Source organism: Nylanderia fulva, unplaced genomic scaffold (genome assembly GCF_048542155.1).
Source record: "Nylanderia fulva isolate GAGA-0341 unplaced genomic scaffold, ASM4854215v1 Scaffold80, whole genome shotgun sequence".
Lineage (NCBI taxonomy): Eukaryota > Metazoa > Arthropoda > Insecta > Hymenoptera > Formicidae > Nylanderia > Nylanderia fulva.
In genome coordinates, this window is record NW_028190917.1 from 298,550 (window position 1) to 321,668 (window position 23,119).

The window sequence follows — 23,119 nt, forward strand, 5'->3', positions numbered from 1 at the left end:
TATATATATATATAATAATAATACTATAATATAATATATAATATACAATATTATATATAATATATATATATAATAATAATACTATAATATTATATATAATATACTATACATATCATATTACATATATACATATATAATATATTATATAAAATACTTTACAATATACTATATTATATTTATATATATATATATATAGCAATATATGTATATATAGTAGTATATACTATATATAGTAGTAGATATCATATAAATATAATATAGTATATTGTAAAGTATTTTATATAATATTATATATATATATATGTAATATGATATGTATAATATATTATATACAATATACTATAATATACTATACATATCACATTACATATATATATATGTATATATATATATATATATATATATATAATAATAATTATATAAAATACTTTACAATATACTATATTATATTTATATATCTACTACTATATATGTATATAGTATATACTACTATACATATATTACTATATATAGTATTTTTTTAATTAATCAATTATAGTATAAATCAATCTTTTATATCATATGTATATAAGATTGATCAGAGAGAATTAATTTGCTGTCGCGACTCTTACGTTCATAAGAACATGAAGAAAAGAAATCAATCTTTAATCATAAATCAGATATCGCAACCGGTGATGTAAGTATCCCGGTTGTTAGATATCTCTCTTTCTCGATAATGAAAAAAAAAATCGCGGGGGTGTCATTCCTCGATGACGCAATCTCCTCCCTGCCTCCTCTTCGCGATATGCAAATATATTTTCCATAACCGTCACGGTAACGTGGAAAATGAACGGGGAGGATCGGCGGCGACCGGTAATTGATGCTGACGATTAATCGGCCTGTGGCAGCCTGCTTCCAGGATAACGGAAAGTGCTAAACGCCGCGGCGGGAGACAGTAATGGCCGCGGTATTAACTGCGGTTAATCCGGTTATAGCCTCTCTCGTGTGCGTTGAATCTTCACGTTCTTTCCTCGACGCCGGGATACCGCGTATAGGGATTCAACAGGATCGTCGACAAGGATAGAGTCACCAGCTTGAGATAGAATTGAAAAGTTTGACTCTTCTGATTAAAAAAAAAAGAAGTCACAAGTACAATACTTCCTTTCATAAATATAATTAATAAAACTATTATTATTATTAATTTTTATATTAAAATATAGGCATATAAATTATAGATTTCTATAAAAAATAAATTACCTGCTATTAAATATATGAAAATAAATAATATGTAATAAAATAAAATATAAATTATTAATTAATTATATTCTGTATTTTACTATTTCTTTTTACCTCTTTCTGAATTAATAATTTTACACCTTTTTTATCATACATATATTTATCATTGAATCAGAAAAGTTTAATTCTGGTTAAAAAAAAAAGTTACGGTAAGTACTTCCTTTCTAAAAATTACAATATAAATATAATTAATAAAAATCATTATGAATTTTTTTCATGCAACTTAATTTTTGAAAATAGTTAATTTATAATTAATTAAAATAAGTTACTATAATATTATTAATAAATAGGAAGAATAAATATTATATGAAATAAAATACTGTATAATAAATTATTAATGAATTGTATATAAATAATAAATAAAATAATGTATTATATAATATATTATACTTTTAGCATTACGATATTTGTAAATATTTTATATATTTACAAATATATATTATATCTTATATACTAAATTTATCTTAATTAATTCCACCGCTTTTTTAATCACGTATTTATCATATTATATGATTTTTGTATCAAATGCACACCTTTTATCATTATTGCACACTAATTAAATAAATTCGCTTTTACGCATTAAAAATGTAATCTCGAAGCTCTGTTCTTTTTTGAATCCCTCATCTTCATTCAAAATTAAATTAAACGTCTTCTTTCTTCTCTTTCACCCACACTCAGGCGCAATCGCGAATTACAATCTCGGGAACGCGTATATATGTATGCACATTGTGCCGACGTGTAACTAGTTCAAACTTACCAGGAGAAGCGCCGTGGATGGAATTTCTGCGCGCGTGTGGATGACGTGGGTCGTCGTCGCCGTGTCTGCTCCATTCTCCGACGTGGTGGTTATCACCGTGGCGCCGAGTCTAAGCGTTTGTCAAGGAGGAATCATCATCATACTTCAAGCATAGTTGGGGTATGTACGCTCGGCTTTAAATTCACCCTCATCCCCGGGAGGAAACAAAGCGGAAACGCGTGCGCGTTTTGTCCCGCAGAAGAAGGAACGATTCGAGGGAAAAATAGATGGAAAGGACGAGAGAGGATACCGGACGATTCCCTCGAGGAATTTCCTCGTGGACCACTGTAACCCATTGGAGACACGAGATCTGATTTATATACCGTGTATCCGCGTTGTACATTTCGTGTCTGAACGGAAATCGAGATTTAATTACGTCTTCCGTATTATTTCAATTTTATCATTATTATTATTCTAAAAATTTATCAGAATTTATATAACACGTGAAATGTCAAATATTATATATTTAAATATCGCATTATATTATGTATATTAATAATTTACATAAAAATATTTAACACTGATCAAAAATATTATCGCAGCGCGCAATTAATATCAAAATTTCGCGTAAATTTAAATTTTGCAATTTTTTGAAAAAAACATCTTACTTTTTAAAGGGGTGGAGAGAGAGAGGGAGAGAATGAAATCAAAATCGAACGAAAGTTTCTTAGAGTAGAGACTCCACCCTACAACAAAATTTTTTTCAAATACAATAATTTTTCGCGGAGATACGCTTATTTAAATTTACGCGAAATTTTGATATCAATTGCGTGTTGCGATCATTTTTTTGACCAGTGTATATCTTATATATAAATATTCTAAATATTTATAGTTATATTATTTTAAATATTTTTTATTTCAATTTTATTATTATTATTATTATTATTATATATTATTATTATTTTATTATTATTATTATTATTATTATTATTATTATTTTATTATTATTATTATTATTATAATATTCTACACATTTATCAAAATTTATATAACATAAAATGTCAAATATTATATTATTATATGTATATAATGCTAAATACCGCATTAGATTATGTAGATTAATTTACATAAAAAAAATTTAATAATATATATTTTATATATAAAAATTATATAAACATACAAAATATATTATTATATGTTTTTTATGTATTAATATATATATATATATATATATATGATATAAAACGTAATATATAATAAATATAATAAATATATATAATATAGATAATAAATAAATATTATAATTAAAAAGAATTTTATTATAATTGTTATATAATTGAAAAACATCTGCGATCCTTTTATATAAACCATAAAATAACATATTTCCCAAATAAGGAAGGAAATTGAGGATACTGAGTGTCTTTTACTTGAAAAATCCGGAGATAGAGAAGTCGCGTTACAAGTCTCGATAATCTCCGATAATGCATAACCGATGCTGCGCTACTTCGGAAATCGATTAGAGGATCGAGATAGAGAGAAAGAGAGAGAGAGAGAGAGAGAGAAAAAAAAAGAAAGAAATAGAACGGAGGCTATAAAAATTTATGAAATTATTGGAAGCGAGTGCAATTTTCGTAAAATTGTCGAGCTTTTATAAAATCGGGAACGTAAAGATAATATAATCATGTTGGTACAGCGCAAATTATCATCGCGTAAAATAACGTTTAAAGAAAAAGGATACTTTTTCAGCATCTTTCGCGCATCCTTTCTCCTGCTCCTGTCGAAGCCCGGCGCGAGACTCGCTCGCACATCCTGCAGAACGTTGTTGGATCCCTGGATAAACAAATTTCGCAATTAATAAAAAAAAAAATAAAAATGTAGATTCTAAAATAATTTAAAAATTTTTATCATATTTCAAAATTTTAAAACGTTCAAATTTTGACAATTTTTTTAAATATAATAAATAAAAATTAAAAATATATCAATCAGATAATGTATAAAAATAAAGTAGTAAAATAATATAAAATTTAATAAAATTTTATATATGAAAACTCTCTCTTAATAAAATTTAATATATGAAAACTTAATAAAATTTAATATATGAAATTAAAACTTACAATAAAAAAGAACGAAAAAGAGAAAGAGAATATCGGTATAATTAAACAATAAACGCGCATAAATACGTTATGTTAGATAGCGAATGTCCGAGAAGATAAATGAGATTAATTTCAGTGATTAAACGTTTCAGTATCGTGAACAGAAATAAGTAGCGAATTTCGAGCAGTAGCAGCTGTCCACATGAAAGATTACTGATAAGTGATACGTTCGTATAGTAATAGTTTAAGAGAGATCAGCGAGACAGCGAAACATTTATCATTGTCTTAAGAGAATCAAGAATTCTCCAAAGATATACAAAAAATATACACTCTATGAAATCTGCGATGTTTTATGATGTGTAATCCCTTTAAACAAAAACATATACTAAATCTTTGAAAAAGATCTCGTGAAAGAGATGACTGACAAAAATTGTGATAAGTATTGAGCTGGGAATATATATATATATAATTCCTTCAAGCGTCACAAATTTTCCTTACAAAACTACAGAAATAACAACAGAAGATATTTATGGATCAAAGAATAAAAAAGCGCCATTTTAAAGTAACTAAATATATGAGTACAAAACTAAGAATGTAAAAAAGTAAAATTTACAAATTTCCATCGATTTGAATTATTATCGTGTAAGAGGAATAAAAATGCTTACGTTATCCTCGTCATCCGAATCGAAGTTCCCTGAGGACTCTTCCGAGAAAGATCCTTCCGTTCTACCTGTAAGAAAAGAATCAATATTACAATTCCGTTCTAAGGTTCAAATTCAATATGTACTTAAAAATACAAATAGAGTCCAATAACCGAATTTTATTTACTAGGATTCAAATAATATTCATAAAAAATAATATTTCACAGATATGTGTATTTATAAAATAATTGAATTTAAAACAGTTATATTCGAATTTTTAGATTAAGTACTTGCAAAGTTTGAAATAATACTTATACCATAAATACTTTTTCATTGTAAAGAATCGAATCTTATACAAGTATTCAAACTTCAATATAAAAAATATTTATAAAAGTATTCATAAGATTTCTTATGAATAAGTATTCACAAAAGTACTCATAAAAATATTTATAAAATTTCTCCTGAGTACTCATAAAAGTATTTATTTTTTCCCGAGTACTCATAAAAGTATTTATAAAATTTCTTTCATGTATTCATAAAAGTATTGACAAAATTCTTTCAAGTACTCATAAAAGTATTTATAAAGTTTCTCCCAAGTACTCATAAAAGTATTTATAAAATTTCTCTCAAGAGTACTCAAAAAAGTATTCATAAAATTTCTCCCAAGTACTCATAAAAGTATTAATAAAATTTCTCCTAAGTACTCATAAAAGTATTCATAAAAGTAATAAGTACTCATGACTCGCGACTTGAGTTTACTTGAAAGTATTTGTGTATCTCTTTTCCAAAATAATTCTATATAATTCGAAATCATGCGAACAAATTCGAACTTACTTGTACGCTTCTTAATCCCATCGTTCCTCGAGTTCGATCCCACATCTCTTTCGACTCTCGACTCCACTTTCAGCTTCTTCCTCGGCTGAACATCCTCGGCTCCTCGATCACGTTTATCCCTCTTCCGTCTTTCGGAGGATTCCTCCAGGAGTGGTTCCTCGTCGATTTTGGAACTCGTTGACGGCTCGTCCAGCGAGCTCGCCACCTTCCTCGCCTTCTTCTCGGGTTTCCTCGGCGACGTGTCGGCAGGTCTTTTTCTCGGGATCTCCTCCCCGACATCCTCGGCAGATCCCGCTCCGAGCAGGTGGCTGAAGTCGACGGAGTCCGGCTTCTTCTTGAAGAGCCCGCGCAGCTCCTTCAAACTGGTAGCTGTGGACCAATCCTTGTCGTGGCGGATGCGCGTCACGCGCGGAAACCGGATGCTGATGCCGTCCGCGGTGTGAACCCCCTGATTCGTGAACTCGGCCCCCGTGATTTCCCACACCGGCTGCTTCTGTTCTCATCCACGTGCGAAATGACGAGTCATCTTAATTTTACGTCCGATGTTTTTTAATAATAAAAATTGATGACGTAGAGATGACGTCAAAAGTTGGAACGCATTTTTATATTTATAATACATGTAGATTGTGTATTTTTCTCCCTTTGTTTTATTCGCTCTTCATTGAACAATTATTAGATTATGATAAGAAATACTGCGTAATATTTTTGTTGCTTGTTGTGTGAAAAATTCAATCCTGGAATATTAAATTCCGATCCAAATAACTTCATTTACTTTTCGGCTCGAAAAATTTATTCGAGAGGAAAAGTTATAGTAACACACATATTGTGTTGAATATTTTTTTACCACATTTTTCTCACTAATAAAACTGTTTTTCAAATTAAAAATGAATAAAGTTATTTAAATTTAGCTGTAGGTTTATTTAATGGACATAAATGCTACAAGAATCTAAAAACTAAAAGAAAAGTGAATAAAACAAAAAATTTATTAAAGAGAAATGTGTGAAAATATTTTTAGATATTTTCATTAAGTTTTAATAACTTGGTATAAAAGATAACGGAATCAAAATATTTTGTCATCATTTATAATATAAAATTGCCTCGTAAAATATTCATTTCTCTAATAATCTTACTTCTTATCTATAACTTTTATGTATTTTTATCGCTTTGAACATTTTTCTACCGTAAAAATTCATTTACTTTTCGTTCCAAAAAATTTCTCTCTCTGCTAAATAAATCAAATTATTTCAATCCGAGTTGACCTAATATATCACAGAACTAAATTTTTCTTTGTGAATTATATAATCGATATATATCTCTAGATTTACTTTATACTCTTGATGAAATACTTGATACGCGAAAGTAAAAGACTAATAGATTAATAAATCAGATAGATAAAATTAATAGATAGATTAGGTGCCTTTTCTTTTCTCTTTAATTAAATAATGTATTACCTTGGGATCTCTAGCCACAAAATCCGGCACCATCGGTTTCTTGGCGTCCAACCATCTCGGCAGCTTCTCCACATCCTTGCCGATCTTCACCATGTCGAGCTCGTCCTGCAACGCCGCCAGGGTGGCATCGTCGTGTCCCGTATGAACCTACGTCATCGACAACGATGAAAAAAAAAATTTAATCTCTAGGCTCGAATCGAATTATTTCGGTTAACAATTTTATTCACCTTGGTGACGGTTAACCACTTATCGCGTGCCTCGTCGTAGCAACCCATTAAGAAAACCGACATTATGCCACCTGTAAAAATTAATTAAGAATATATTTAGAATATATATTTAAAAATATATTTAAAAAATATTTTTTTTTAATATATTAAAATAAATATATTTAAAAAAATTCGAAAATATATATTTCGAATTAAGGATTCGTTTTGGTTCTATTTTCTTTCAAATTTTGAGTGACCTTTCTAAGAGATATATCAGAGCCAAATGACAATTATTTAAACTAAATAGAATTTATTTAATGTACAGGGTGATTATATTAAATTCTGTTCACTTTCTGTGTATAAAAATTTTTTCGTGTTGCATAAGATAATTATAGTATACCTTTTATCATTTATTTTTTATTATCTATATTATAGATTGATAGAAAAAATATAAATTTTTAATATTTTCTATTTGAAAATATTATTTATAAAAAACTAAAAATAAATTTTCAAAAAAATGCTACATAAAAAATTTCTGATGAATCCACTGTAACAAAACAGAATAATTTAAAGCCAATAATCATGTTACACGGTTTATTATTATATTTTAATTGTTTTATATTGTCTCATATCTTTCATAATAAACAAAGATTTTTAAAGACACATCTATATATCTTATTCCTATGTAATTTTACAATTATTCTGTTTTATTACAGTGAACCCATCAGAAATTTTTTATGTAGCATTTTTTTGAAAATTTATTTTTAGTTTTTTATAAATAATATATTCAAATAGAAAATATTAAAAATTTATATTTTTTCTATCAATCTATAATATAGATAATAAAAAATAAATGATAAAAGGTATACTATAATTATCTTATGCAACACGAAAAAAGTTTCATCAATTTTCATTCAATACAAATTTCTCGCACCGAACTGTGATAAGGAATATCGTACCTTTGTTGCCTGTTCCGTACCATGCGCCAAGCACAACGAGGTCTGCGCTATCAGCCATTGCACCCCCGCACAAATAATCCTTTTTTACCTTCAACCAATGTCTCTTGCCAGGCTCGTACTTGCTCTGAAAAATGAGAATTTTAAAATATTGCGATTCGCCGAAACAATGTTCACGCAAGATTATATTTACGTATCAATGATTATCGCCGAAAATTATGAGTAATAAATATGTATTAGAGAATATCAATTAAATATAAAATAATACAAATAAAGTGTAATATACATAAACATTGTTAGATTAAAATATAGTAAAAATAAAATATAGATTATACTATATCTTCTAAATATTTTTTATTCTAAATCTTTGTGAGAAGAAAAACATTTTTGCAGTTCGATACTTACATCGATATCCTTTAGGACCAAACCCTCGAGACCTAATTTCAACACGTACACGATTCTTAGCGCCAGATCCTGCGAATCCTGAAATGAGATGCGAATCACAACCCGCGATACGATACTTATTGCTGTGTAAATAAATGATAATTAATGTATGTCTTTCTCTTTACGTACATGAACTTCGTAAACTTCGGATAGCATTATTCTGTTCGGTATCTCGGTCATCCTATCCTTCAGAATCCTTCTACGCTCCAGCATAGGCCTAACAAAGCGAGGAAAAAGAAAGATAAATTGTATAATTATAAAATAGTTACATATAGTTGTAAATATAATTATTTTATCATAAAATATTACGTCAAAATGTCTCCATTATCTTTTTTTAATAGCAGTCTTAAATATATACTTTGATTTTTTACATTTTATATACTTTATTTTTATTATTGTATTAAATTTTATAATCAACAGTTTTATGTTATTTTATCTTTTTTTATAATTTGACATTCTATTTCAAGTTACGGATAAAATTTTATAATTATTTAATATATTTTATGATAAAAAATGATTATATTAATTATTTTCTATTCATTTAGTAGAAATTCGATATATATATTTACTTGTCCATAAGTATTTCTCCATTATAGTATAAACAGTCGAAGACAAAGAGGCACACATTGGCATTTTTAAATTCGGCTTTCTGAAATCATATTTAATATGATGATTTTATTTTACAATACTACTATTATTATTATTATCATATAATAAAAAATATTATAAATTATTACATAAATACTAATATTATGATTAAAATATCACAAAATTTGAGAGAAATAATAAATAAATAAGTAATAATTAGTAATTTGTACTAATAAAAAAATAAATAATAATAAATAATAAATAAATAAATCGTAAAATATTTAAAAATATACTGTACATAAAAATCGTAAAATTGAAAACTTAGTAACAAAAAAGACAAAATCTTTACTTTGTGTTTTCCTAAGGTGCCGAAAGGCAAGGGTTGCCCGGTCTCGTTGTCGACCATAAGAATCTCGGAATCGAGAATCAGATCGTCACCGTCGGGGAACGCCTGTGCTATGTATTCCTTGAACAGATTCACCTGAAAAAAATAATAAATAAATTTACTTATTCGATTTTGGAGCGTAATCTGTCGTCATGCGACTCGAACTTTATTTCTTTCACTTTTTTTTTAAATTCTATCAAGCGAAGAGGCGAAATATACAATAAAATATGCAAAAAGTTAGGTGAGAAAATTTATTCCTCTCACAAAACCGAAAACTTTTATAATCTCTCGAACAAATATATAAAAATGTCCAAAGTGAGAAAAAAAGAATTGAATTGTTTCTATATACGATACGATCGATTTTAAAAGCTAGACATTATATAATTTTTTCCCGATCTATTACGTTTCCGTTTAAGTCATCGTTTTCACCTTGTGTGGCAAGACCGGTTTGAGGGATCTGCTGAAGTATCGAAAGTCGTTTCCGCTTTTGTGCACCTGGACGCGTTCGCCGTCGTACTTGACCTCGGATAACATCCCGTTCGGGCACTTTCGCATCGCCATTTCCACAGATGTGCACGCTTCTGCCTTTATTAATTCATTAATCAATCATCTTGTTCACGGTGCAAATCAATTAATTTTTAATACAACAATTCTAAGCTTATAACAACAATTATTTGTTAAGTTATTATTTTTCTCACTAAAAATTCAGCAATTAACATTTAATTAACAATTAAATAGTAATTTGTACTAATAAAAAATAGTTATTTATACTGCATATTAATAATACTATACACTGTAATTTATATTATATTACTACATATTTGTAATTTACTATTTACTATATTAGTATGTAATTATAGTATATTAACATTAGTGTCTAGTATATAGTGTATTAGTATATTTATATAGTATAGTTATATAGAAAACTACAATAAATAATATTATAGATATATTATTCACATCTAGTATTAAATTACAATAATTTATTATGTTCTATATATTATACTATATATTAATATACGTATAGTATATTGTTATAGTAATTGATATAGTAAATTACAGTACTAATTTAGCATAATAAATACTATAGTAAATACTATAGTAAATACTATAGTAAATACTATACTATATATTATACAATAATATAAATAATTATTATTATTATTAATAATTATTAGAATCTTATTAATTATTCATCTACATTAATATTTTCGTGACTCCTGAATATATTTTAGTTATAATCTAAGGCAAATCTTTAGTGCCTATATACTCTACAAAATAACTTCAAATTATGATCGCAAATAACTTTTACTATCAAGATTGCATTAAATAATCGAGGAGAGGAAAAAATTCGATTCTATTTTTATATACCAGCATCGGTAAGACGGGCGTCATCAGCGAGATGGCTATTTTATTCTGTTTTAATGGCGAGTCCGGGGCGGCGCGCTTCTCCTCCGAATCCGACAGGAAACGACGTATCACCACTTCCAAATCTCGGGACATCTGGAAGGCCCTGTACATATCCACGTGGATCCCCTCGAGACTGAGAAATTATTATTATTTATATACCGTCATCAAATCTCAATTATATAGGGTACTCATATAATAGCAGACGCACACTTACATGTGTTTCGGACCGGCGTTGATCCTCAGATCGTGCTTGATCAGACGAATGATCATCTTGAGATCGTTGGAGGTACATCTGAAATTTTGAAGGAAAGGTATATGAACGATTTTATGTCAAATTAGATAAAAATCGATTTTTTTTTAGTTCGTATTTTTTTAAAATCAATAGAAACTTTTTCTCGACCTATTAGAAATTTTCAACATATTATTACATTATATTTTACTATTTTATTTTAATATTTTATTATTATTTTAATATCGTTATTATATTTTTATTTTATTATTTTTTCTTATATTTGAAAAAAATTAACATATATGGCAAAACAATTTGTAAACTGATTGAGAATAAATAAGATAAATTGCGAAAATAATTGAGGTTCTTCTTTTCATTACAATTGCGAAATAATTATCGCTATTTTGTATAAAAAATAATAATAAAACGAAGCTGGGCGTGTTATAATCGCGCATCGCATTTATACAATTTCTTTGTTCGTCGATGAATATTTCGAGAAATTGTTCCCTTTTAATCTTTTTCCTGATGCAAAAAAATTAATAAGAAACATCGGCAAACTTACCTGTCGAGGATGGATCGAAAATGCTGGATCTGTTCCTCCTCCTTGGTTAAATGTGACAACCTTTCTAGAAAAAGGTCAACCTATTCGAATGAAACGACGTTTGCATTAATATAAACATGAGACCTCGATCGACCGAAATTAATTATCCAGTTAATTCGTATAATTTATATATTAACTATTCTTTAACGAATTTTAATTTATCTGAAATTTTCCTTGAGTCTAGTTTATTAACTTAAATCTCAATTTGATCTTTTTCAATATATCTACAACTTTTTTACATTTGTATTAGAAGTTTTAATTATTTGATTAATTATTTCTAATTAATTTTAATTTAATTATTGACTTAATTTGAAATTTTCTTTCCTAATTCTAATTAAATGTATCGACAAGTAATTTTAATTCCATCTGTTCCCTCCTTAAATTTTTCCCATTCGTAATGTAGATTTTTATGTAATTATTAAGTTAAGTAAAAGAAAATTTTAATTGATTTAATTTTTAGGAGCTTCATTTTGTTAATTTTTCTAAATTTTTAAAATTTTAATTAATTTGCATTTAATTCCGAAAATCCTTCAAATTTTCTAATTTTTCTGTCTCTATTTTTTCAATTCTAATTAATTGTACAATTAATTTTTAAATTAATTACAAATTACAAAATTGTTCACTATAAATTTAAATAATTCCTAGCTTAATTATTGTATAAAAATTCTTGATTTTAATTTCAATCTTTTATTCAGACAAATGTTTGTTAATGCTTCTTTGTCGCCTTTATAATTATTTAGATTAACTAATTCCAATTAATTTTAATATTTATATACTATATATTAACTTAATTTTCTGAAGTTTCCTAAAAATTTTCTCAATTTCAATGAATTTGCATTTAATTCCAAAAATCATGGAACCCTCTTAATTTTTTTCTCTCCATTTTCTCCAATGAATTAGTTAATAAATAAACTAATTAATTTTCAAATTAATTACAAATCACAAAATTATCCATTACAAAATTTCAATAATTCCTAGCTTAATTATTTAATAAAAAAATTCCCGATTATCGACATCTTTCGTTCAGCCAGATGTTCCTGTGTCTTATTCGCGACTTCATTCGCAAAATTACACGGACTCACGTCTTGAATCGTCAACACGCTCGCGTTGGAAGACGAGACGGCGGTGCTGTTCTCGAAGAACACGCTGATCGTTTCGGCCACGTCACCTTGCTCCAGATGCTCGAGCATCGCGTCCTCGTCCTGGAGCAATATTCGCGCGAACAGCTTGATCAGCTGTTTGCTTTGCAGATTATAGATTCTCTTCACGGCCCCGGGCAGCAGCAACTTGCACCAGAGGACGATGTCGCCCTTGAAGCCGTCTATACGCGGAAGAAAAATATTTTCATTAAGAAGTTATTCTATTCAAATTAAAATTTAAAAAATTAAATTAAACTTCTCCGATATAAATAAATAAATAAATTCTTAAAAAAAAAAAAAATTTTTTTAATTTACTTTTTAATTTTTATACTTTAATTAAATTTAATTTTTAAACTTTAAAAATTTTTTTAATTATCTACAAAGAAAAAAATTAAATAGAAGTTGAAAAATTAAGTAAAAAGCGAGATGAGTCTTGTCTTTCTAACTAATTAAAAAAAAAGAAAAACTAATTGCAAACTAAGAAAAAAAGATGAGAAAAAATCTGGCCACGTGCCAGATTTTTTATCGCTTAATTCGAAATCGGTGTTCCAGTAATTCGGGATATTACACAATTAATTTATATTTCGCATGTCAAAAAGACGCATTCGATATTCGATAAAGCAGTTAATGAAAAAAAGGAAAAAAAAATCAACTGCTTTCCACAATGTCTCTGTGCTATCAAAGTAAAAAGATTAAGATTGCGTAATAGAAAAAATGATAAAAATTATGAATTCGGTTAGTTTCTCTTTTTTTACTTCCATCAACATCCGCTCTTATCTCGATATACTTGCCTAATAATCATATTTTGCACATAATAATTTCACGAGATTATATTTTCTTAAACAATCGCATTTTCTGTAATTATTTTATAATTTTCATAGGTCTTCCTCACATACAAAAATAAAATTATTATTATTGTATAATTTCTATTAATGTTCAAAATTGCATTAAATAATTAATTATATTAATATTAATGTGTGTATATTAATATCTTAATATATTATTATATATTTTATATTTATATATATAAATTATATATATATATATATATATATATATATATATATATAATATATATAATGTACATAATACATAATATATATAACAAATGATATATAATATAATATTCAATATATAATACCGCGAATATAATATTACATATAATATCCATAACATAATAATAACATTCAATTGTACTCAAAAATGTTACCCTTTTTTCTTTACGCTCCCCCTCCAGTATTTATATATTTTTACGATAACAATGAAAAGTACTGTAACTGCGAAGCAATTAAAATAATTTTTTCCGACCAATTTATGATTATATAATAATTCTTCGTTAATACCCAAACATAAAACTTTTCATTTTTATCATTTTTAAAAATAACATACTTTCTACATACATAGTTATCGAAAATATATACATTTGAAATGAAAAAATTTCTTGAAAAAAATGAGTCGCGCGTACTAAGAAAAGATGAGGTATCTCCCTCTCGATAAGGACAGATCCAAGTTTAGTCGAAGTACCGCGAAGAACTGCGCGGTCCAAAAACCGGAATTCTTCACCATCATCGGCGAAAATAGAGTGGCGCGAGATTAGATCACACAGAGTTACGTTATGTGCGGCTTCTCTAAGGCACACGTGGTGGTTCGGCATCCATTATCGCGAGCTATCAATAATGTTGATTTGATGGAGCTTCACCGGATCTTTGAATATGCGCGTATAAAATTTTCTCTCTCTCTCTCTCGCTTGTCTAGTAGCGAAACACAGAGGCGAATGATTGAGCACGCGATTCGTAAATAATGGTGCCTAAAAATAGAGGGCCGCGCCGGAAATCGGAATTCTGAGTGATCTTCTTCATCTGACCGTCCCTCGAGAAGACCTTCCTTATTTCGCCAAGTGTCGAGAAATTGCGAGAAATATTGGGTACAGGGTGCTGAAAAAAGGATAAAATGTTTTAAGAAGATTCAGTATAGGTTTCGAAATAACGTCATTCTGACGTTTAATGACGTCAGTTTGCTATACTTAGGAATCTAATAAAATGTAATAATTAATATATAAATAATATATAAATATATAAATATATATATAATATATAATAATATAATATAATATAAAATAATATAATATATAATATAATATAATATAATATAATATAAAATATATATATATATATATATAATATATAATAATATACATATAAATAATATATATAAACATATATAAAATATAATAATTAATATATAATCTAACAAAACGTGTAGTTGATTTAAATACTAATATATATGTTCATACGTTGAAAAGTCTTAATAAACACACTAAAAAAATTGTTAACTTGATTAAACTTTTCAATTAAATTATTATTTTTTGTTAATTGGACATATATTAGTATTTAAATCAAATACACATTTTGTTAGATATATATATTAATTATTATATTTTGTTAGATCCCCAAGTATATAGCAAACTGACGTCATTAAACGTCAAAATAATCTTGCTACCTGGGTTTATATATAAATATTTAAATTATATGTAATATATTAATATATATAATATTAATGTTACATTTAATTTAAATATTTTTATATATTCAAGTAACAAAATATCATTTAGTTGAACGGTTTAGTCAAGTTAACAATTTTTTTCAGTGCATGAAAATGGTCCGCAAATGGGCCATTTTTGAGATATTTGCATCTCATATAATTTATCTATAATTTAATTTAATTTTTACTTGTATTCACATAAAATATATAAAATAAATAAAATATAAAAAAATAATAAAAATAAAAATTTAAAACAAAAAAAAAATTATAAAAATACAAAAATATATAAAAAAAATTAAAATATTTATTTGCGGACCCACATTTATTAAAGCTTTTTAACTTATTTTTGGACATACTAAATCTCCTTAAAATATTTTACCCTTCTTTTAACACCTTATATATATTAAATTGATGATGATTACGATCGCGTAGGCGCCGAGTTGATTAATTAGTCCACGATTCGACACCATCATTAAATTGTTTTATCGCGATAATCATCGGATCATCGAAAGGCGCGAATTATCGCCTCTCCTATTCCGCGCGATATGGGAGAACCCTCCTTTTTTTTCTCACACACGATGATTTCTTCGCAGCCGTGATTGCGTCAGGTCGCGTTTGCGTTCATGAATACGTCGAGCGGAAAATAAATCGGTTCGTGTCTCATCTCCTCATCGTGAAGTTAATTCCGAATCGCTGTCATACTTTTCGATCGTTTCTTCAAAACGGAAAAGAAATCTATATATATATTTTTTTTAATTTGTGTTCTCTGAAGTGTAATATCATTTTTCCTAAAAAATGAGAAAAAAATAATTTTATATAATAAATAATAATTTTTGCGAATCTGCAGATCCTTTTTTCAAATTTACAGACTCCGAAAAATTCTGAAGAGGTCAAGCTTAATTAAAATATCACAAAAATATGCAAAATTCTCTTTCTTGAATTTTTAAATATATATAATTTTAATATATAGGAATCTTTAAATATATATGCAATATATTATTTAGTTCTTTTATTATAAGAATGTACAATTGTTATCTTGAATATTTGTATTTTTGATATAATTGTGTGAAACCAACAAAAAAAATAAATATGTACAGCATGCTACATTTTATTAAATACAATATTCTTAATATTGTACACTGAAAAACATTTATTGAATTCAAATAAATATTTATTTTAATATTCTGCCTTATAAATCATTTATTTTAAACTAATAATATTGATTTGATGAAAAAATATTTATTCGATATATATAAGAGAAATTCTTTCCAAAACAGATAAATATTTATTTGTTTCAAATAAATGATTCATGAGGCAACATTGAAATAAATATTTGTTGATTTAATATTTTTTTTATTATATAGCAAACAGTTTTTTTAAGTAATAAAGGAATTGACTTTTATAGTATGTGTAAAACTTGCATTTTTCATTAGTTTTCTGCGACTTCCTGACATTATTAGTTTTTGATTAAAAAAAAGACAGATTTTACGATATGATATTGTTTTAAAAAAAGTACATTTCACTTACATAAATACTGATAATTTTCTTAAAAAAAGAATATATTATATGTTTAAATTTTTTCGGGGCAAAATCGAGAGAATCTAGAGCAATGACAATCCTGATTAAAAGATCGATAAAAAAAAATATTTTTTTGTTTATATATATAATATATATATATATTTTAATTCTATTATTATTGAAGAATGCTTTGATTTAAAATTTAAAAATGTTGTATCCTAATAAATAATTGTATTGCCCTGAATAATTGTATTTCTAATATGGTTGTCATCATATGAAATCAACACAATATTTATATATATATATATATATATATATATATTTATTTATTTATTTATTTATTTATATTGTAATCAATCATGCTGCATTTTATTTTCAAGCAATCTTTAATAAAAGAATTAAATTTGATATGTATATAAAACTGACGTTTGCGACATCATCAGTTTTGGTAGAGAAAAAAGACAAAGATTTTACATGATATAAGATTGCGAGTATAAATAAGTTCTGATAATTTTTTTCAAACAGATATATATTATTTTTCATTTCTCAACGCTCTTCTCGCGCGATATTTTCCGATACGATAAAACATTCCTATAAAAAAAAAAAAAAAAAACGATACGGAATAAATATCGAAATCTTCGCATCGCTCCGATAAATCGCGCGATATATACACACACAACAATTCTCCCATCTTCCTCTCAGTCACGAGATGAAAATGTCGTAATAATATCGCAATATCGTAACATCGTATATAATATCTATATTACATCGTAATTGCGCCGGAGCGCGAAAAACGCGATCATTCAGCTCTGCCGACAACAAAAAGAAGCGAAACAGCGAGAACCTCCGCGAGAAGACAGAGAGAATCGGGAGATGAAGAGAAGAGACCGAAAAGAAAGAAAGAAAGAGAGGGAGGGGAGAAGCCAGATAGTCAGCTGGAGCCAAGCTGGCTAAGGCGAGAAGGGGCTCGTCGCAACGCAAGAAGAGGCTCCTCTCGCGCGATTAGAGAGGTGGGGACACCCATCCGAGAGTTTATAAGACCACGAAGGCCTAGTCGTGCTAGGCCGAGAATCGATAGTTCGCAAAACCGAGCGATTGTCGCGAAGTGTGTATACATATATATATATATATAGATTGAATTTGAAGAAAATATATACTTATATTGTAATAAGTCTCCTGATATACATATATATTGTAATAAGGGAAAGAAAGGTACGCGAAGATATCCGTTCATCGGCGAAGTATCTTGCACTTGGAAGTATCGTCGCTCCGGCGATGACTTAAAGTGTAATCGTACATAAGGACAGACTTATATAAGGCGACTGGTTGTCTTCTACGATTCTTTCGTGCTGTGCTCCGCGGAACAACCCGGCCGGAGGATCCAAATTCGAGAGGAGACAGGAATTTTTAGCCCCAACGAGATCCAGAAAAGAAGAGAATCTTCACGACCCCTCCTTGCAAAAGCGACGGTGAGTAGCCTTTCAGCGAAAGTCCGAGTTGGAGACGATTATTGAAAAGGAATGAAAATTTGTGAACCATCATGAGGTACCCAATTCAACGTGGATTGTTTGCACAGTGTTCAGAAGTTAGAATTGTGTAGAAAGTTTGGAATTATTTGGAAAATATTCTTTAATATTGATAACATAGTATCAGATGATGATTATAGTGTGCTAAAGATACAATGTGGTACCCTCTTGTTCTTTATGTGCAAAGATGATTGATTCCTAATGAATAAAGATATAACCCATACATTAATTTGGTGTCAAATAGTTGTGGTATTTAGTAATTTTATCAATATGATACAGAGAGAGAGAGAGAGAGAGAGAGCTCCAGTTTAATTTTTGAACTTAGTTTAGAAAAATCCAAATGATAGTAAACTTGGTCCTTGGTTAAGATACTTGGCTAAGAAAAAGAAGAAATCATTCGTTAAGTTAGGAAATTACATAATTAAAATAAAAATGTCCATTAATGCTTCAGAACTGAACTGAAAAATTAAACTGGAGCTCTCAGCATCATATATTGATAAAATTACTGAGATTATTTTAGTAACCCCAATTATTAGACCCTCAAACTAATGTGGGGTTATATCTTCATTCGTTAGGAATCAATCATCTTCGCACTTAAAGAGCAAAAAGGTACCACATTGCGTCTTCAGTACATTATACTCATTATCCAATACTACTTTATCAGTTATAAAAATATCTTTCGAATAATTCCAAACCTTATACCTAATTATAACTTCTAAACTGTCCATATTGAATTGGGTACATCTTCGTCAAATTCATTTTCTACAAATAATTGTCTTATAATATTGCAACTGTGTGTGTTCCTCAATGTGCTGTTCAGAATTGAAGAATTGATTTTTATTAAATTTGTTCCTCCAAAAAAAAAATTATTAAATTTATAAATATTTATTTTAATACTGCCTTATAAATTATTGATTTGAAACAAATATTTATCTGTTTTAAAAAGAATTTTCTTATATCAAATAAATATTTTTTCGCATCAAATCAATATTATTAGTTTCAAATAAATGATTCATAAGGCAGTATTGAAATAAATATTTATTCAAATTTAATAAATTTTTTTTCAGTGTCGAATTACAATTCGTATTCACATATCATTCATTAGTTCGCACTCCATTCGCACATTTTAATCGTTCATTATTTATATATCATTCATTAGTTCGCACTCCATACGCGTATTTTAATCGTTCATTACTTATATTATGCATCATCATCCCCATAAGTCTTCATTATTTCATTTGATAAGAGAGCGCGACCTTCCTCCGGCAACTATCTCATCAAAAAAGGTATATATAGGGTGTTTTATTTTAATTATTTTCTACGTACTTACTCTTTTCCTATAAGTACTTACAATTAACTGAAATTGAAGATAGTAATACAAATTTTTGTTTAAATTTTTATTTTATTTTAAATTTCAAATTTTTAATATAAAAGTCATACATATATTAGTGTATGAAAATATATAAATATATATATATATATATATATATATATATATATATATATTTCATCAGTGTTTCCTTTAAAATTAAATATTTCCTTACAATAAATTAACTTTTTTTCAATAGTATGAAAAACTTATTTGATGAAATTTAAAAAAGATTTATATGTCGATACTTTCAATAATTCTTCAGAAAATAGAAAAGAATACAAAGGAATTAATGAATTTTTGTGTATGTTGTGTATAAAATTATTTTGAGAAATTAAGAATTTTTTCTCTTCTCTCTCTCTCTCTCCCTATAAAATAATTTTAATAAATTTTAAATAAATAGCGCTCAATAGCGGAATAAAAAATATAATAATTAAATTCAAATTAATTATTCACAAATAAAATTTACAAATATACAATGTCTAAAATGAGTTTCCACATTTGTGATTACATACCCATTTGTTTGAAATTTTATTAGCTATTAAAATTTTATTTTTATTAAATCATGTTTCTAAATTTTCGAATGGAAATACTAGAGAAAATATTCTCTCTTTAAATCCGCGAATAAAACTTTATTTATTTCATTAATTTACGATCTCACAAGAGATACTAGATGAAATTCGCGGAAGAGACACGGAAGAGAGGACGCAAATTCTACGAACGATGCGAATACATATAAAAATACTTGGTATATATTGAAGCTAACAGTGCAATTTTCTCGAACTTCGAAGAACTTGAAGTATTTTACAAGATTTCGCGATACTTGCATTCTCTCCCTCCCTCTCTACCTCCTTTTTTCTCCGCTTTTTTGTCCGCGTCCAGAAGATAACCCCGTAAAAATCTTCCACTTAGCGGCACTCGGCGGTGGCAGAGTCCCATTCACGAGTGCTCGGGTGTGATTAATGGTTTCCTTGTATCCGATTCCGGTATCATATTTACTAACTCGCCGCTCCGGGTCTCGCCCCTTCGCCTCCGAGAAAAGCGAGAGAGAGAGAGAGAGAGAGGTTTTACTGAAAAAGAAAGGCGAGAATGAGCGAGAAGATCGCAATGGAATGAGAAATAAAGCAACGCGAAGAGAGAGAGAGGAAGCTTCAAGGGGGGACGAGATAATAGACGTCGTGGTGTTGACACGAGGAGAAGAGAAAAGCGCCGTCTCGTGTCGATATCCCCATTGATGAGATTGGTTTGCATGTTTCTACATCTCTCGCCCTCGTTTCGCCCTCTTCAACTTCGTAGCACGCGACGCAACAGAGAGGAAGAGCGTGATTCATTCTGGTTTATTCCTCTGTCTCGCGAAAGACAAAACGAGAGAGAGAGAGAGAGAGAGACTCCCATCTTTCTCCTTTATTTTCCTTTTTTTCATTCAACAAATCAAAACAGATCTACAAGAATCGAAATTACGTCCCAAGTAGCAAACTGACGTCATCAATTGACGTCATTTTTATTTTAAAATCAATGCGTAATTGGCGGAAATTTCTTATTTTTCATGTTTTCACTTTAGAAAAAGTTACACAATCGATGTCAAAATGATGTCACTTTGACGTTTAATGACGTCAAAGAACGTCATAGATGTCAAAATGACGTCATAGATGTCAAAACGACGTCATAGATGTCTAAATGACGTCATAGATGTCAAAACGATGTCATATATGTCAAAATGACGTCACTTTGACGTCTAATGACGTCATTCGATGTCAAAATGACGTCTTCGATGTCGAAACGATGTCATATATGTCAAAATGACGTCACTTTGACGTCTAATGACGTCATTCAATGTCAAAATGACGTCATTCGATGTCAAAATGACGTCTTCGATGTCAAAATGGTCATTTTGACGTTTAATGACGTCAGTTTACTACTCGAAGTGGATCTTCCCCAGGTAACAAATTGACATCATTTAACGTGAAAATGATGTTTGCTACTTAGATCCTTATTTTCAATTCTTCATCTTTGTCTTCGGGAAGCAACCTTTTGTTACGATATAGATGAAGCAACTGGGATAATTTTGCACAAAGTGGAACTTTGTTGAAATTGAAATATGCTCGATATTTTGAAATGCTTTCGATTTTTTAAATGCGTCACTCTTTCTTCTTCAACGATGCTACTCTTCTTTTTATGTTTAAAAAATTTCCCTCAAGAGAAAGTGAAATAAATATTTCTTCTCTTTATTCCCTCTGCATATGCTTCAGTTTTATCAAAGAAAGAGAGAGAAAGAATTTATCATTCTTCTTTTGCCTTTCGATATCAATAAAAAAATGTAATTTAAAATTTGAATATATCATCGTACTCAAATAATAAACAATAAAATACAATGTGTTAACATTTTGTTTTTAATATCTGTCCACGGGTATCTTAAATGCTGCCAAAACAAATTTTGAGCAATGTGTGATTTATCAGTCAACCGTGATACACCCCGATTGTTTAAAACAGATCATTAACCTTGGAAAAATTGGCCTTTATAACATTATAACTACTCTCAAATTTCAACACAATTCACATACAAAACAGTTGATTCTATTGTATATCGTCTGTTCTCATTCTTATATTCATTTGCAGGGTTAGATAAGATATTAATTTTTTTAAACTAAATTATATATAAGTTAAAGTTTGTTGCTTATAAAATTTTTAAAAATGCATGAATGAAAAATTAACTCAGTTAAAGTTAAATTAGGATAAAATTAACTGAAGTTAAATCAAAAGTTAATTTTTAAAAACATTATTTATATTAAATTAGAATTTGGTTTGTTAATTCTTTAAAAATTTATAATAACAAATAACAAAAAAATTTTGATTTTTATATAGAAATATATTTTTTTTATAATTACAATTGATGACAAATAAACATAAAAATTAATAATACTTTAATTTAAAAATAGTACGTTTATAACTTATAAAAAATAATAATGATAGATTCAGAGATTAAAAAAATTTAATTTAGGAAAAAGTTAATAAGTTTACGGTCAAAAATAACTAGTTGAAGTTAAAAATTAATACATTTTAAATTAACAAAGCTAAGTTAAAAGTTATTAACTACTAATTAACTAGTTATTACCCAATCCTGTGTTTATTTGTAACTTTAATAAAAAGAGAATCGATGTAAAGAAATAGAAATAAATT

General features: G+C 27.9%; 2 protein-coding genes across 6 annotated transcripts in view; one reads left to right on the forward strand and one right to left on the reverse strand.

Annotated features, from left to right (window-relative positions):
* Positions 1 to 23,119, reverse strand: part of DNAlig3 (DNA ligase 3) — a 77,192-nt gene that overhangs the window by 23,989 nt on the left and 30,084 nt on the right. For all 5 annotated transcript variants that reach the window (XM_085489350.1, XM_085489349.1, XM_085489348.1 and 2 more), the window contains exons 4-19: positions 12,932 to 13,170; positions 11,811 to 11,890; positions 11,234 to 11,311; positions 10,981 to 11,152; positions 10,039 to 10,194; positions 9,574 to 9,705; positions 9,206 to 9,285; positions 8,766 to 8,853; positions 8,598 to 8,675; positions 8,196 to 8,319; positions 7,258 to 7,328; positions 7,031 to 7,177; positions 5,580 to 6,072; positions 4,770 to 4,834; positions 3,750 to 3,841; positions 2,033 to 2,141 (exon numbers count right to left, since the gene is read on the reverse strand). In XM_085489350.1, the coding sequence (XP_085345476.1) occupies positions 2,033 to 2,141; positions 3,750 to 3,841; positions 4,770 to 4,834; positions 5,580 to 6,072; positions 7,031 to 7,177; positions 7,258 to 7,328; positions 8,196 to 8,319; positions 8,598 to 8,675; positions 8,766 to 8,853; positions 9,206 to 9,285; positions 9,574 to 9,705; positions 10,039 to 10,194; positions 10,981 to 11,152; positions 11,234 to 11,311; positions 11,811 to 11,890; positions 12,932 to 13,170 (2,204 nt within the window). The remainder of the gene's footprint in view (positions 1 to 2,032; positions 2,142 to 3,749; positions 3,842 to 4,769; positions 4,835 to 5,579; positions 6,073 to 7,030; positions 7,178 to 7,257; positions 7,329 to 8,195; positions 8,320 to 8,597; positions 8,676 to 8,765; positions 8,854 to 9,205; positions 9,286 to 9,573; positions 9,706 to 10,038; positions 10,195 to 10,980; positions 11,153 to 11,233; positions 11,312 to 11,810; positions 11,891 to 12,931; positions 13,171 to 23,119) is intronic.
* Positions 18,015 to 23,119, forward strand: part of LOC114931643 (uncharacterized) — a 31,529-nt gene continuing 26,424 nt past the window's right edge. The window contains exon 1 of the mRNA XM_029303770.2: positions 18,015 to 18,516. The gene's annotated coding sequence lies outside the window, so the exon portion shown is untranslated. The remainder of the gene's footprint in view (positions 18,517 to 23,119) is intronic.